The sequence below is a fragment of the Neoarius graeffei genome, chromosome 28 (genome assembly GCF_027579695.1).
Source record: "Neoarius graeffei isolate fNeoGra1 chromosome 28, fNeoGra1.pri, whole genome shotgun sequence".
Classification (NCBI taxonomy): domain Eukaryota; kingdom Metazoa; phylum Chordata; class Actinopteri; order Siluriformes; family Ariidae; genus Neoarius; species Neoarius graeffei.
Window position 1 is genome coordinate 24389055 of NC_083596.1, and position 16221 is coordinate 24405275.

At 38.9% G+C, this 16221-nt stretch overlaps 1 protein-coding gene across 2 annotated transcripts in view; it reads left to right on the forward strand.

The window, feature by feature from the left end:
• Positions 1-16221, forward strand: part of prkaa1 (protein kinase, AMP-activated, alpha 1 catalytic subunit) — a 41652-nt gene that overhangs the window by 13861 nt on the left and 11570 nt on the right. For both annotated transcript variants that reach the window (XM_060912904.1, XM_060912905.1), the window contains exons 3-6: positions 4972-5065; positions 10497-10641; positions 10791-10878; positions 14618-14842. In XM_060912904.1, coding sequence (XP_060768887.1) covers positions 5006-5065; positions 10497-10641; positions 10791-10878; positions 14618-14842 — 518 coding nt within the window. In that variant the 5' untranslated portion in view covers positions 4972-5005. The remainder of the gene's footprint in view (positions 1-4971; positions 5066-10496; positions 10642-10790; positions 10879-14617; positions 14843-16221) is intronic.

The window sequence follows — 16221 nt, forward strand, 5'->3', positions numbered from 1 at the left end:
TGGTGTAATACATGGAGGATAAGCAATATGATAATATTGCATGCCATCAATAAACCAGCTACAAGGGAATAGAATACATACATGTCATTTACCAGCTGGCAGGTCCGTATCGTGAAATACCGTGACCGAGGTCTTGAAAGTACTGAGCGAGGCCCTCTGGGCCGAGGTCAGTATTTAAGGCCGAGGTCACGGTATTTCACCATATGGACCGACCTTAAGCTGGTAAATATATTTATTTTTTTCTTTACCAAATTCTAACAGAAAACGAGAGCGCCCGAAAGGGAAAACCGAGCCGAGCCGCCATTTTGAATCCTCGTTCACGGCTGTAATGCAAATTGCTTTCCCCTTGGTATACAAGTGCACTTCCATGGCAGGAAAAAAACTACATTTTGCCGCCTATGTAGCCCCCTATTTATACAAATAGGAGTCATTCAGGATTCAGCCATGTTTTTGCTCGGCGTTAGCAAATTAGTTTTTAGCTTTCTCCTGAAATGTTTTCTTTTATTTCTTCTTCCTCAGGGTAGTAAAACTCGCTTTCGCTGTGAACACTGTCGTTATCACTATCCATGCTGTAAAATTAATGCTATTCTCCTGAGAAATGCTGGCAAAAATTTATAAGATTTTTGATAATCTTTATAAATAAATCTTATAAAAAAAAAAAAAAAAGATAAATGTTGACAAAAAATGTGAACAAGCGAGTTGCCAGAGGTCCGTAACTGGGGTCTGTAGTCAGGGTCCATACCGTAGGATACGGGCCCAGTCACCAGCCAATCAGAGCGCAGGATTTGGACTGTGAAAAAAATAAATGTTTTTATTCCATGGAAAAAGTGGCCTGTATGTATAATAATTTTCATTATCTTTGCTTGTGAGGATCTTGACATCATTCCCGGTGTTTTCCCGCTGACTTGATGCACGTTGTCAAAATGGTAAATTGGTTCAACATTAAAATTGTTTTGATTAACTTGCATTATTTTGTGGTTATATATAATGAAAAGAATATTACACGGTGGCATGTAGATATGAAGCTTATATAGATGAAAGTCTTCCGGATTTACCCGGAAATCCGGATATTTGACAAAACTCTTGAAAATCTCTGGTTTTCCGAATGGAGAAATTTATTTTTCGGATTTTTTGTGTTCCTAGACGCGGCATAATACTTCGCATAGTCCTTGCATGGGCACAGTCCTTCAATAGCCCAAACGTAGTTCATTGATTTAAAGACAGGAGCTCGTTAGGCGCACGTGCCCAAGGTGCACAGGACTGACACCGTTCTGCGCAAGCGCAACACAATCACACTAGAAAGCATGGTCAAGCTACCAGTGTAGCTGCAGTCTTTTTAGTTGCGAATTACGAGTATTTACCCTTGTTAATAATTTGCCATGTCAAAACAAGCAAAACTTTCCTACTTCTTTCGACGTGAAGAGAGGTAAGCAATTTATTATATATTTTTTTCCATCAAAGTTGCATTTTATGGCTTTGAAGCTAAGTTGTAGTGCTGTTTCTAGAACACAACATCAAGAAAACGTGGAAGAAACAGCAATAATGGAAGAGTCGGTTTCTAAGCTGCCTAAAACTAGCAATGGTAATTTATTTTTTGTTACATAAGGTACTCAGGCTGCCAGTCAGTGTGTCACTCTCTCTCACACACACACGCACATACACACACCCTGAAAAATCCTAGCTACACCCTTGATTTACATGAGAAATTTGGTTTTCATTGGTGTTTAAATTTACAGACAATACGAACTAATGTAAACAATTGGCTTCAACTTGCATAAATATGAATTGGAAATTTTTAATTCACTTTAGCTTATGCAAACGCACAACTCTACTAAAAGATTGATAAACGAGGCTCAATGTCCCCAACATTGAAACCTGAAAGCTTTAGAAACTCTAACAGACCTTTACTTTTTAACAGCAGTGTTTCCCCTAGAAAATGTTTGAAGGTGCGGTGGCAAGACCTGCGCTTAGACATCCCACCCCAGTACGAGGATAAAAACAGCCAACAGCACAGAAGGCTATACATAGATTAATCCATCGGTCATGACTTTAGCCCACAACATGCCAGCACATAACTGGGCAGAATAAAATGCTAAAACAGCCAACAGTACACAACAAAAGCACCTCAGTAGTAGGCTAACTCAACTTAAACAACTTGCTTGTATCAGTACCAATGCAGTATAGAAACATTGAAAACAGAGGAAGCAGTGCACTTGGCGGTGCTAATAGAAGTAAAACTTCCCAAAGGCCTGCCTGCGTCTGTCATTGGCCTGCACGAACTCCTTTGCGATGGCTGTCATGTCAGTTTGTTCCAGAATGTCACGGTGAATATGGCAGTTCATCAAGTCATTCAGTCTCGTGTCATTGTGGATCAGAGGTATGATTTCAGTCGACGAAGTGTGGAAAACGAACGCTCTGCTGATGCCGAGGGCACGAAGGCCAAAAGCCAGGGCACCGAGGCCATAAAATAAAACAATGATTTTAAGTTCACGTCTATAATGAATTTAATTGAAGGACTAATGAGTCTTCTGAGGAAGATTGGAGTCCCGGTCAAAACTATCAAGCAGGTAAAGAAACATCTCCTACACTATTATGTCTGAAGATAAGAAAATATTGAACACATCTAAACTTATCAATCCATCACTCACTTCAAAAATTGTAAAGCTTATTAAACCTATATCCTCCCATAATTTTTGTTCAATTGACACCGAATGTGCAAGAGCATCTTCAGACTGTACTACTACACAGATTTTTGATTAATCAAAACTGAGCCTGGAGTCCATCAAAATGTTTGACCGTAAATGGAACATATACTAGCATGCAGGCTACTGATTAACCCATAAGAGCCCAGACCGATTTCTCAATCAAGGAAAATTATTGAGGAAATAAAATTAACTAAATAGATGACAAAGAAAACATTTCTGACCTTTTATTTTTTAAAATAGCACTTTCATGTCTCAAGATCTGAAATATTAAATTGCAAATTTGCAGAACACTGCAACAGTATTACACTGTTAACCCGAAAGTTCATTCTATGCAAACAGTTTGAGTAAATACCACTTTTAAAGATTAGTTTTATTGCATTACTTAAACAGTATGAGTATATGAAGAGTATATGAGACAGTCATTGGGTGTACTTTAAACAAACTAAAACTATCATGTTTTACCTCAGGCCACAGTGCTGCCCTGTTGTGATCGGCTCAAAACTCAAGACAAGTTGAGTTGACGGCTACAGAGGAAGTTGCGCCATTTTCTAATTTACACAGAGCAATTTAAGGTCTTTGCACTTTTGACAGCAAGCTAATTAGCATGTTAGCGGCTACAGTCGGTACTCGGCACGTTAAAAGTGGGTCAACGTTGTAACGACATAACGCTACTGTACAAGCAATGCTTATTTAACGGTAACAAACTTAAGCCCTATATGTTGAAATTCCTCTCTTATTCGTTCGTTAATTTATCACACAGTCTTACCTCAGTCAACTTCTCTCCTTCTGTGAAAATTCAACATCTCAGACACGGACACAAGTGGGCGGGAGATGCGTTTAAGTCTCCTGATTGGCTGGTGATAGATTGGTGTCATTATAGTGTGTCGGAGCGGTTCATGCCAGGCTCGAGTCCGCTCAACGTCAAAAAATATTGGTTTAGCCTATTTTTTAAAAATAGGACTGCCTAGGGGTGCTACGGAATTCCTGAAGGTGCGGCGGCAAAAATCAAGGTGCGGCGGCCCGCCGCAGCCAATTGTACATAGCGGAAACCCTGAACAGTACTGTTTTGGGATTTTGCTGAGTTTACCTTCAACTGTCTGATTTTTTTCAAAGTAATGAAATGTGTAGCCAGGAAAATCACTGCATTTTCTAAATGCACTCCTGAAAATTACTCATTAACTAGGGGAATTTTGTTAATCATTAATGTACATGAAAGAAAAAGGCTTAAAAGTTATAACTTGTTTTAGTGAAAATAAGTACTAAAATGCACTAGAATGCAGGGTTTTGTGTGTTATGTTTATTACAATTTTTTCAGGGGACGTTGGCCCCTGACCACCCCCCATCTTAGTTTGACTTTCAGAAGTTCAGGATTTTTTTCTTTGCTCCACTTTTATCTCTAAGTTTTATCTTCTCATGTTGAAAAATATCACTTGTCTGCTTCACTCACTCTTGACACATTTTCACTACTTGAAGATAAACTTCATATCTTTGTGCCACTGTGTAATATCCTTGTGTATGTGAGCCAAACGAAACAAGGCTGCAGTTTAGAAACAAACTTAACTTTTTGACCATTTACCACAGTTCATCTTTCACACTGTTGTCATTACCCATGCATGCTAGCTTGTATCTGAACAAACTGACATGCTGTTGCATTGATGCGTGATATAATTGCAGACGGGTCCTGACAAATAGCTATCTACATCCTTTTAGATATGTAGCCTTTGTTTGCAATAATGGAGGGTTATCGCAGAACTGAAATGATAGATAGATAGATAGATAGATAGATAGATAGATAGATAGATAGATAGATAGATAGATAGATACCTACCTACCTACCTACCTACCTACCTGGTACTTGGCATTTTGTACTGGTTTCTAATTTGGAAGCAAATTTTGGTTCCAAACCCTTGCCAGAAGTAGTGTAAAACACATGCTCTTTCACAACAAATGCTATACACAATACAATATAATGCTGTCACACCTCCCCGTATTACAGAAACATGCGAGATCATGTTTTCCATAGCGGGGGGGACGCGTTAGCCTTCCTGCAGTGTAATACCAACAACTGGCTGGACAGAAGTTAGTTGAATACACGCTGGTGCAGTGTGATGGATTCAGTGTAATTTTACACATCTCTTAGATGTATGAGACTCATACAGATTTATAGCTGATTTTGTAACTTGTGTGTTTATCTACTATAATTTACATGGTATTTTTAGGCATTGATTTCTTGACATATCAAGTTCTTTCTTGCTTGTGATTGCAGGTACCAGGTGATCTGCACACCGACAGACATATTTATGGTTATGGAGTATGTGTCTGGGGGAGAGCTCTTTGATTACATTTGCAAAAATGGAAAGGTATGACTTTCTCACCTTTGCACTATTTTTTTTTATTTATTTTTATTTTTTTAAACTAAAAGTGCATTATGGACACTACCGCTCAAAAGTTTGGGGTCACCCAGACAATTTTGTGTTTTCCATGAAAAGTCACACTTTTATTTACCACCATAAGTTGTAAAATGAATAGAAAATCTAGTCAAGACATTTTTCTGGCCATTTTGAGCATTTAATCGACCCCACAAATGTGATGCTCCAGAAACTCAATCTGCTCAAAGGAAGGTCAGTTTTATAGCTTCTCTAAAGAGCTCAACTGTTTTCAGCTGTGCTAACATGATTGTACAAGGGTTTTCTAATCATCCATTAGCCTTCTGAGGCAATGAGCAAACACATTGTACCATTAGAACACTGGCGTGATAGTTGCTGGAAATGGGCCTCTATAGAGATCTTGCAGTCACGTGACCGGAAAGTACACAGCCGCCATCTTGTCGGTCAACAGCACAGCTGAATACTGCTGCACTCGTGTACAGAATGGATCAATTTCAACCGACGGACTACACGGCTCATTTTTCTAATGAACAGATAACTAGATATATGTCTAAAATAAACGATCTACAGATTATTGACCCTTATGGCTTTCCGGACGGAGTTTTCACGACCGTGTCAGTGGATATTGAACTGCCAGAGGTGGAATACCCGGACGTGTATAATTACCTCATTAACTTTCCCTCGCTGTTCAGTGGTGAAGCACTGTGTGCTTATAAATCTCTGGACAGTTATCTTTACAGAAATTCTGGATTTGTCAGTGACTCAGATGTGGCATCTTGTAAACAAGAAAATGATCCTCACTGGATGAGTAAGTCACTTAAGTATTGAGTATAGCACTGACCAGCCGATTTATAGAATAGAATAAGGTAATTCCAGCTGTAATTTCAAATCGTCCGTGTTGTTTACCATGGATCTGGCGTTGGAGAGGTAGAGGCTTAGCAGTGGAGGTTTGAGTGGCTGTTTTCTGAGCTTAGTCAACAGGCCGGCTCTGCAGCCTCGCTTTTGCTCCCGGCGCCGCCTCCTTAGCTTTGCTTCCAATAACAATCCACGGAGACCCCGCTGGTCTCACTATCTCGTCCGGAATATATATATATATATATATATATATATATATATTTTTTTTCCTCTCGTCCGGAATGTTGTGCATGCGATGGAAATCACTACAAACCGTCATTTTCTGCTGGAAACCAATGTCCAGTAACTCCATACGGTTGTAGTGGATATTGAAGTCCGGTACAGACGAACAACACGCAAAAATACACACAAAAAACAAAAAACGTGCACAGGTAGGGAGAGCTTGTAGCCGCAGCCGTTGTAGTAGAATTGTATATAGTAGGTTTTCCAGAAGAAAAGGTAGAAGTAAAAGCAGAAGTAGAACCAGAAGTAGAAGTAGAAGGCGGAATATGGCGTTTGACCGACACGATGGCGTCTGTCACAATCTGGATCGGCTGTGACGTCACATGCAAGTGCTCCATACACCTATGGAGATATTGCACCAAAAACCAGACATTTGCAGCTAGAATAGTCATTTACCACATTAGCAATATATAGAGTGTATTTCTGATTAGTTTAAAGTGATCTTCATTGAAAAGAACAGTGCTTTTCTTTCAAAAATAAGGACATTTCAAAGTGACCCCAAACTTTTGAACAGAAGTGTAGATGTGGCAATTGTGAACAGGCTACTAACTATGTCGGACCAGCAAAATGTTTGGCCACACCTACTCATTCATAGGGTTTTCTGCATTTTGACCCCTCCCCCCCCCTTTTTTTTTTTTTTACATTGTAGAACAATGACCTGAAGACATCAAAACTATGAAATAAATAAGAAGTCTGGAACATAAATGGGATTTTGTGGTCAACAGAAGTGTTGAACAGTATTTCATATTTTAGATTCTTCACAGCAGCCAGCGTTTACCTTGCACGCTATTGGTATTTTCTTAAAGGAGATACGCAGAACCTTTATTTTTAAATACATTTCTGAGTGGATAGTATCTCCATCCTTGACTCTTGTATGCTGCATAATTGGGAATAAAAAAAATACATATATTTTTGAGAGTTAAAATCGACCGCAGAGTTGGCATTCAAGCTGCCCCGCTGAGTCAGCCAGCCCTGGGTGCGTGACGTCACAGCGAGAACTGGTGCTATAGACCAAAGCCAGACTCGGCAGGCGAGAGTGGTTGTGATGGCCTCTTCGTTCCGATTTATTGGAGATTCTTCGGATTCCTCAGATAGTAGTACATGTGACTGTGATAATTCTGAAATTGGAGTGTGTGTACATGCTACTGCTATACACGTAGAACCGTATCAGTTCGAACCATCAGAAAGTCAATCCGATAGTAACACGTCGGCCACGGAGGCCCCCACCTTACGAAATAAAGCCAGAAAACAAAGCCGTCTAGAGAATTGGATGGAATTTAATTGACGGTCTCGTGACTCTCATTAAAACAGGATAGGCATTACAACTTGTGCAACATGCATGTACATGCATTCATTTTCACTGATAAAATGTGAAAGGCTAATTAAATAACCAGATGAACTGAGACAATCACATTCTGAAGCAAATTAAATAATCTTATACCTGCAACTTGAACACACAATAAAAGTTACATGTATTTAATTTAAATGCAGGTAAACGAGTGTTTTTGTTATGTAACCAAACAAGAGTCGCATCTTACACATCTGTGTTTTCGCTTCTTGAAGGCCGATCTTGTGGCCAATTGTTTTGAAACGATCTTTCAGTTCTTAGTTCATTCGCTTCTTCCACGTAAGGGCGAGATATTGCTGCCGAGGCAAGCATATCCAACGGGGGGAGCTTATCCAGTGGAGAAATCTGACAACTGGGCCACTCATTCTCCATTTTCTCCATGCTGAATACTCCGCCATTACTGCTCGGCTCACACTCCAGGAGAACCGGTGCAACCGAACTTGCTTTCCTTTTCTTGTAGTTTTCTTTTCCTTTAATTGTTGGTACTGCACCCTCTTTCAATACGGCTTATAGCCAACACTCCTCAACAGATCAGAGGTTTCGTACAAGTCTTCAGTAAAATGTGCAGAGCAGAGGTGAGACCACTTCGTAGGCGCCCAATCCATGAATTTCTCGCAAAATGTGTCCAAATCTTTGCAGTTTGAACATTCTTGGGCCATGAATGCACTGTACCGGCCAGCAACACATCTACGTGGCATGGCAATAAATTAGCTCAAAATGGAGGATCGGAGTTGCAGTCAGCTCTGTGTTTTTTAGTATAGCGGAAATGGCGATGAGACCGATAGCCTTCCTGCTGTGACGTTACGGATGTCAAGGTTATTCACTCAGACCGCTACCTATATGAATCACTTTAATCGTAAAAATTACTATATTAGATTTATTGTTAATGCTTAAAACTATTCCTATGCCATTCTTGAGGTCTCAAGGCATTTATAAACAAAAAGTGAGGCCATGGTTCTGCGTATCTCCTTTAACCAGCTTCGTGAGGTGGTCACCAATTAACAGGTGTGCCTCGTCAAAAGTTAATTCGTGGAATTTCTTGCCGCCTTAATGTGGGGTGTCTGATTTAAAATATTTTCAGTGGTGGCATTTATGAAATTATCGATGATGGGAATTCTGCATAGAAACTAACTTTTTCAGAGATGGATATCTTAGTTGTGTGAGCTCCTTATTTTCAATTATTCGCATGATCGTTAGTTTATATTATCTATCTTAACTGTATTTTAACCATGTGCTTTCTTTTCCTTTAATGTGTTTGAAATCAAACTGTAAATAATAAAATGTACAGTAAATAGCCCTGTTCCACAACTGTAGTAATCCATATTACGTCAAGAACCGCTCAGCTAAGTAAAAAGAAACAACATCCATCATTACTTTAAGACTTGAAGTGTTTTTCATTAATGAAAATAAAGAAAAAAAAACACTGAATTAGGAGGCGTGTTCAAACTTTTGATTGGCATTAGTGGATAAATTATATAACATAAATACACTGATACATAAATTACATAACAGATCCACCCCGTTTCGATCCCTCGCCATGGTGAGCACCCTCATACTAAATTTTTCTAGAAAAAAACCTGGATTTTTTTTTTTTTTATATTTTAGTTATTTTTTTGGGCTTTTTTTCACCTTTATTGGATAGGACAATGTAGAGACAGGACAGGAAATGAGCGGGAGAGAGACGGGGAGGGATCGGGAAATGACCTCGGGTCGGAATCGAACCCGGGTCCCCGGATTTATGGTATGGCGCCTTAGCCACCTGAGCCACGACGCCCCCCAACCCCTGGATATTTATGAGGAAAGTGCTACCTGATTGGCTGGTGGAAGGGGGGGGTCGGGTGAGCAGTGGCTCATTATCATTTAAAGGAACAAGGACTCAGATCAGCTGGTTTAGACAGGGTGAGAAGGGAGCTGTGGTGCTTTATGCTTGTGGTATTTTGACCAAAGCATGTCGCAGACATTTCATTCAGACCTGAGGGAACTGTCTCAACTTGTGGAAAAGCGGTATGTCCCCTTTAATGATTCTGCTTGTGCTGTTGCATTTTTATTATTCTCATGAGAAGGATTTTTTTTGGGGGGGGCATTTCTAGCACACTTACAGTCGTGTTTATTCGGAGAAAAAAAATTTCAAGGCTCTCAAACATAAGGAATGGTGGTCAGATTTCACCAAGAAATCCTAAAAACAAAAGTGCTTCTTTTCTCACCTTGCTATTTTACAATATTAAATCTCATATTAATGAGAGATCCAGTGGATGAGTAATGGAGATGGCAAGCATTAGACTCAGATTTCCAGAATGCAGTTGCACCGAGTTATGGCAGAGGCTTGGCTTGGCAGTTACTGATCTATGAAATGATAAGTCCTATGGTGTTGCTGGTATGTATTAGCATGAAATTTGAAGCACTGGAAACTGATCTGTTGAAACAAAGGCTATGTCCACATTAATACTCTCTTTAGTTTTAAAACGCATCACTATTTACACCTGGCGTCCACAGTGCTCTGGAGTTTTTGAGCATCAAAAACTTTTGGAAATGCTGCTGACCCTGTTTTAGTTTGAACCCCTCCCCTTTCGATATGGATAACGTGGATGACCATGAACCTAAATGAAAATAAAGTCATGGTACTTATAAACATTAATATGAAAGTCATTCAGGGAGGATTTTTCTATTAAATCATTGAGTCATTATTTTTTTAAATGTATTTTTCATTTTGGCCGAATTTGTCCACAAGTTTGCTCGCCAAACTTCCATTCAGGTTGGACCAGACCAGCAAATGCAGGCCATAAGTACGGAATAGTGTGTTCTGTGGCATATTGACTCATTGTTGCAGCAAGTGTCAAGGAATACGCTCCACAACAGTTTAGATTATGTAATAAGCTTTAAAAAGCTCAGTGCTTGTGAATGTCCTGTTCTGCTCACCAGCTCGATGAAAAGGAGAGCCGACGTCTGTTCCAGCAGATTATTTCAGCAGTGGACTACTGTCACAGACACATGGTGGTACACCGAGACCTCAAGCCGGAGAACGTCCTCCTGGATGCTCACATGAACGCTAAAATCGCCGACTTCGGTTAGCAACAAAGCACAATGGTGTTTTTAAATGAATATTAATCTTGAATATTTATATTGGATTCTGTTTGGCTGTTAGTTTTTCTTCCCATTTATTTTTCAGTGTTAAAAATTGATTAAAAACCCAATGTGTATGTGTCATTTATGTAGGATTGTCAAATATGATGTCAGATGGGGAGTTTTTGCGGACCAGTTGTGGATCCCCTAATTACGCAGCTCCTGAAGTCATTTCGGGGAGGTAAAGGCTTTCTTTCTCATCTCATTATCTCTAGCTGCTTTATCCTGTCCTACAGGGTCGCAGGCAAGCTGGAGCCTATCCCAGCTGACTATGGGTGAAAGGCTGGGTACACCCTGGACAAGTCGCCAGATCATCACAGGGCTGACACATAGACACAGACAACCATTCACACTCACATTCACATCTACGGTCAATTTAGAGTCACCAGTTAACCTGCATGTCTTTGGACTGTGGGGGAAACCGGAGCACCCGGAGGAAACCCACACGGACACGGGGAGAACATGCAAACTCCGCACAGAAAGGCCCTCGCCGGCCACGGGGCTCGAACCCGGACCTTCTTGCTGTGAGGCGACAGCGCTAACCACTACACCACCGTGCCGCCGGCTTTCTTTCTTTTTTAATATAGAGAGAAAGAGAATACCATAAGGTGTCAGCTGAGATGAGATGAATTTCAGTCAGAGTTAAGGCAGTGTGATATTGTTAATTTCATGAAGCTAGTTCTACCCAACTCTTCTTTCACTGGTCAGAGTCAATGGCAAAGAAGTTAGCAGCTGAACTAGCAGCTAAGTGGCTAATCCTCAAATTTCCAAAATTAGCCAGAGACTTGAAAAAGGACATGAATGCAAAATAAAACGTGTACAAGTGAATATGCTATTTGTTATGGCACATGTCTTTTTAAAAACATTTTCTCACACACTGTTTTTGAAAGATGTTGGCACTCATGAGTGACAAAAATGAAACCAGTAGAAGCAGTGACATGGAGTCTGGATTTATAAAACCATGTAAGGCAAACACGGTCTCATAAATACTGAGACCATAGTTATTTGTGCAAAAGAAAAGCTATATCACGCCTGTATTTAAGCACTGTTTGTCCTGCACTTTCTCTGGCACGATATACTCCAAGTTTTCATCAACATGGTCAGCACAGAAGGTTTTCAAGTCAAGTCAAATTTATTTGTATAGCGCTTTTAACAATAAACATTGTCGCAAAGCAGCTTTACAGAATTTGAACGACTTAAAACATGAGCTAATTTTATCCCTAATCTGTCCCCAATGAGCAAGCCTGTGGCGATGGTGGCAAGGAAAAACTCCCTCAGACGACATGAGGAAGAAACCTCAAGAGGAACCAGACTCAAAAGGGAACCCATCCTCATTTGGGCAACTGTTTTCACAGTTGTGCTAGCAAGAAAAAAAAATTAAGGAAAATTAAATTAAAAAAAAAAACGGACCCTGTGCAAGCAAAGTTTAAAAATTGAGGACTTTTAAATGCAATGGGGAGATTTTTTTTTTCTTCCCCCCCCCCCCCCCCCCCAAACTTTCCACCCATGGAACCAATTTTTATTCAAACTGTTGGTGGGTTTTGGTTTCCACTACAGTAATTTAAAAAGGGGCCCTCCAAGTAATGCTTCACACACTTCACATTGAGAAACATGGCTATATAGTTATGGGTTGTTTTACAATCAGGGTACGCAAGCCAAAAATCACATTTAACACTTATTATCTTCAATATCAAAAGGCTTGACTAAATAAACTTGGTTGTTGATTGTAGCCCTGTGATAGCTCTATTTACCATGCACAAAAAAATTGTGATAACGTTATTTTTGGTGAATGTATGGCAATACATGTCATATTTAGCAAAATTACTCGTGTCATTTAGAAAGTGTTTTTTTTTTTTTTTTGACCACAGGTAGCTCCAAAAGGGATGCACTTAAATCATTCTTTATACCATAAAACAAATATTTGGTTCCATATCATTGGAAACATAGTTAAGTTTTAATGTTGAATGCCAGTAAGTTTTCTGACTATTTTTGATCAAATTAGTATGTAATTGTGTCAAAAAAATGTCCTCTCCGAGACAGCTAATTTTTCAATATAAAATAACATGATTATTTTCATCCTAAAATGTGGTCAAGATATTGGGACATAAATATTGGAGACAACTAACACAAAGCTTACAGCCTTTTATTTAAAAGCACTATGGAAGTAGTGGATTCTGAATTGTCAAAAAAAAAGTCCTCTCCGAGAATCACTTCATTTGTTTCTCCCATCTTATAGCAGATTACACAAAACTACCATACATGTCAAAAAATTACCTGAAATCTGTTCTTTAACTTGTCCTTCACTTAAAAACTGGTACAAGAACCAGTTTGAATCAATTTGAATTTTGGACCCCATGACACAAACTTTGTACCCTGATTGTAAAACAACCCATATCAGAAAGTTTAATTTGTTTTAATTGTGAAAAACTGAAATCCTTGCAATACAAAAAGCCAGTTTTCATAAACACTAGTTGGAACCATGTGGAGAATGAATACAAGTAGTAATGACAGGCCATTTTTTAAGTAGTTGTCATAGTGTTGTGTAATGTATGAAATTAGAGTGTGAAGATCTGAACTGAAAACTTGTTTAATTTTGTAAATATGTCTTAAAAAAAACTAAGTTATGAACATTTGAAAATCCAGTGTTTTTATAAAATTTCCATTTCTGTCCATTGCCCCGGTCACAAACCAGCAATCATTTTCCATTGGTTTAATTTTTCATTCATGAGAAAAGACCTCAATCAGAAATTAATAGACCAAAAAGCCAAAAATAGAGATTTAGAATTTTGAGTATCAGGGTAAGAATTACAGATAAAGGCTGCTTCTTTTAGATCACGATTCTGCACCTAAAAGGCTTAAATGTAATACATCAATGAAATTGGTCCATCCCTTGTGCTTAAACATTAAAAGCCAGAATTGCGTGGGTATGTTCACTTTAAATTGTGGACACCAAGGATGACTAATGATGGTGGTGCTTGGATGTGCTGTGTATAAGAGGCCCAAACTTGTTAATTCTCTTCAAAACAGTATTCCTGATACCTTCTCTCTTTTTTCCTCCATGGGGGGAAAAAATATTTGGAAAATCCTTTTTTTTTTTTTTTTTTTTTTTTTAGGAAGGATACAAAATTTTCCTCAGTGATCCGCTCTTTCACGGGCACTAAACAGCAAAGTGTTCAGCCGATTTTATTGGAAAATCAAGTCGACATAAGGGATTCAACCACTTAGGTGGGAATCATGAATTTCAAGCTGGTTGAACCAACAGTGAGCGAGCTGGAAACAACAAAACAACACGCGTACCGGTGATGAATATTGCTAAAAATCCCAAGTTGGTGGCGCCCGTGAGTTTGGTGTGTTGCGTTACACAATGTTAAACAACGCTTAAAGTAAAAACTCATCACAACGCTGCACAAAATTAACCATATATTCTGTAAATCTTATTTATTCTTGAATTGACGCTAGTTTTATGTAGATTAAACACCTTTTTTTTTTTTTTTTTTTTTTTTTTTTTAAATGTGTTTAAAGGCCAAAGGAAAATGTATGGGAGGTTCATCAGCACAACAGCATGCTGTCAAGCCTAATATAAGCAACATCACCTTGTTAATGATGGTGCACATCAGACACTTTCAGTCACTTTATGGGTTTTCATTGTCATGGACAAAGACATTTAGAATGCATCTATCGTTTTTATTGTATTATTCTTTATATATAGCTGCAGCATGCTGTATGCGTCATGTTTTTTCTTTCCCACGTTTCATTTTGAAGATCTCTTCTTTCCTTCTGTCCATTTCATTTGATGTGGTTGTTTATTTCCATTGTTGTATGACTGATCTTGGTGATACTTTGTGATTTGACTTCTACTTATCCTGTTTTTAGGTCTGTTGCATCTTGGCTGATGCGTTTGTATGCATGTTTGTGCTCAGGCTGTATGCAGGACCTGAGGTGGATATCTGGAGCAGTGGAGTGATCCTGTATGCACTACTGTGCGGGACGCTGCCCTTCGATGATGACCACGTGCCAACGCTCTTCAAGAAGATCTGTGATGGCATCTTCTTCACCCCACAGTACTTGAACCCTTCAGTTATCAGCCTTCTTAAACACATGCTGCAGGTGGACCCCATGAAGAGAGCCACCATTAAAGAGATCCGGTGAGATCTTCCTTTTTTTTTTTCCCCCATACACAGACCCACATATGTATATTTGCAGGTGCACAAAACAAGCTTTTTCTTTATTTGTATGCAAATGAAACATTTTCTTTCCAAAATCCCTGCATTTTTCTTTTATTTAAGAAGCTAGGCATGGTGTATTACCTTGAACATCTTGATGCAATGGCTCATTGCTTCTTCTCCGTGCTCTCGCGGAAGGCGGTCGCATTCTCTGCCTCTCCCTTCCCTTATCTTTCCTGCTTCTGCTGTCTTGTCTGTCTAGTGTCTATACTTTTGAGAGACTCACTCCGCACTGCTCTCCAAACTAAAAACCATGGAATTGATAAACTGGTCTCTTCACGCAATTGAGACAATCTTCTCGACGAGAAGCCTGGGTTCAGGGGTAAAATAAGAAATTTTTCTTGTCCTTTTTTCAGTGAGGTAATATTTTCAAGATTGAAAATATGGTATTTGGTCTTCTAAAACAGCACGTCATTTAAAAATACACTGAGTATATCAATAAAAGATTTTTAAAGAATAAAGTTCTGTTTCTTTGACATATCTGACAGACATAACTCCCATTTTAAAAATCACTTTCATTATCCCTGTTGCTATCGTCAGTGAATTTCTGTCAGATGACCTGACGATAGACTCCGCCATTATGGATCTTTGGTAGTTATCGTGTGGAACCAGGCTTTATAATTTTTGGGTGTCAACAGATAAAGTTGAAATAGATTAACAGCGAAAAAACTATTTCGTTCACGAGAGAAGCCCACAGTTATTTTTAAAAAATGCTATCGTCAGTCTGTCAGTCAAATGCACCTGACGATAGCAAAATTCAAGCCCTCACCACGCACATGTTGACTGACGCAAAGAGGAAATTCTACTGCGCATGATTTTTGTGACAGCAGACATTTACTTCCGGGCAAGACTTGGAGTTCTGACAGCTAGATTTCATCAAATAAATCAAGGTAAGATTTTCAGTCAGCTATCCTGACGATAGAAATTTTTGACGATAGAAACATTGAGAATATATTTGTGCATTCATATTTAAATTTTTCTGGAGGAAAACTATCGTAAGTTGAGATAAATCAGAGCCACTTGCGACCCTTTCAGCTGACAGGCCATTTCAATGTGTTATTTCCCTGCGAAAGTGACACAGTCGTGTCTGTCGTCACTGTTCTGACAATTATTGTTGATATTTCAATTCTGAAAATAAATTTTATCTTTATTTCAATATTTTATTTTATTATTTGGTTCTAGTGATGAGGTATTTAATATTATTACTAAATTTGTCAGATTAATAATGTAAGAAACAGTTTTGTTGCTATTGTCATCTAGAGTGTCTGTCAGAATATGATGGTAGACGTTAGTTTGTCTGT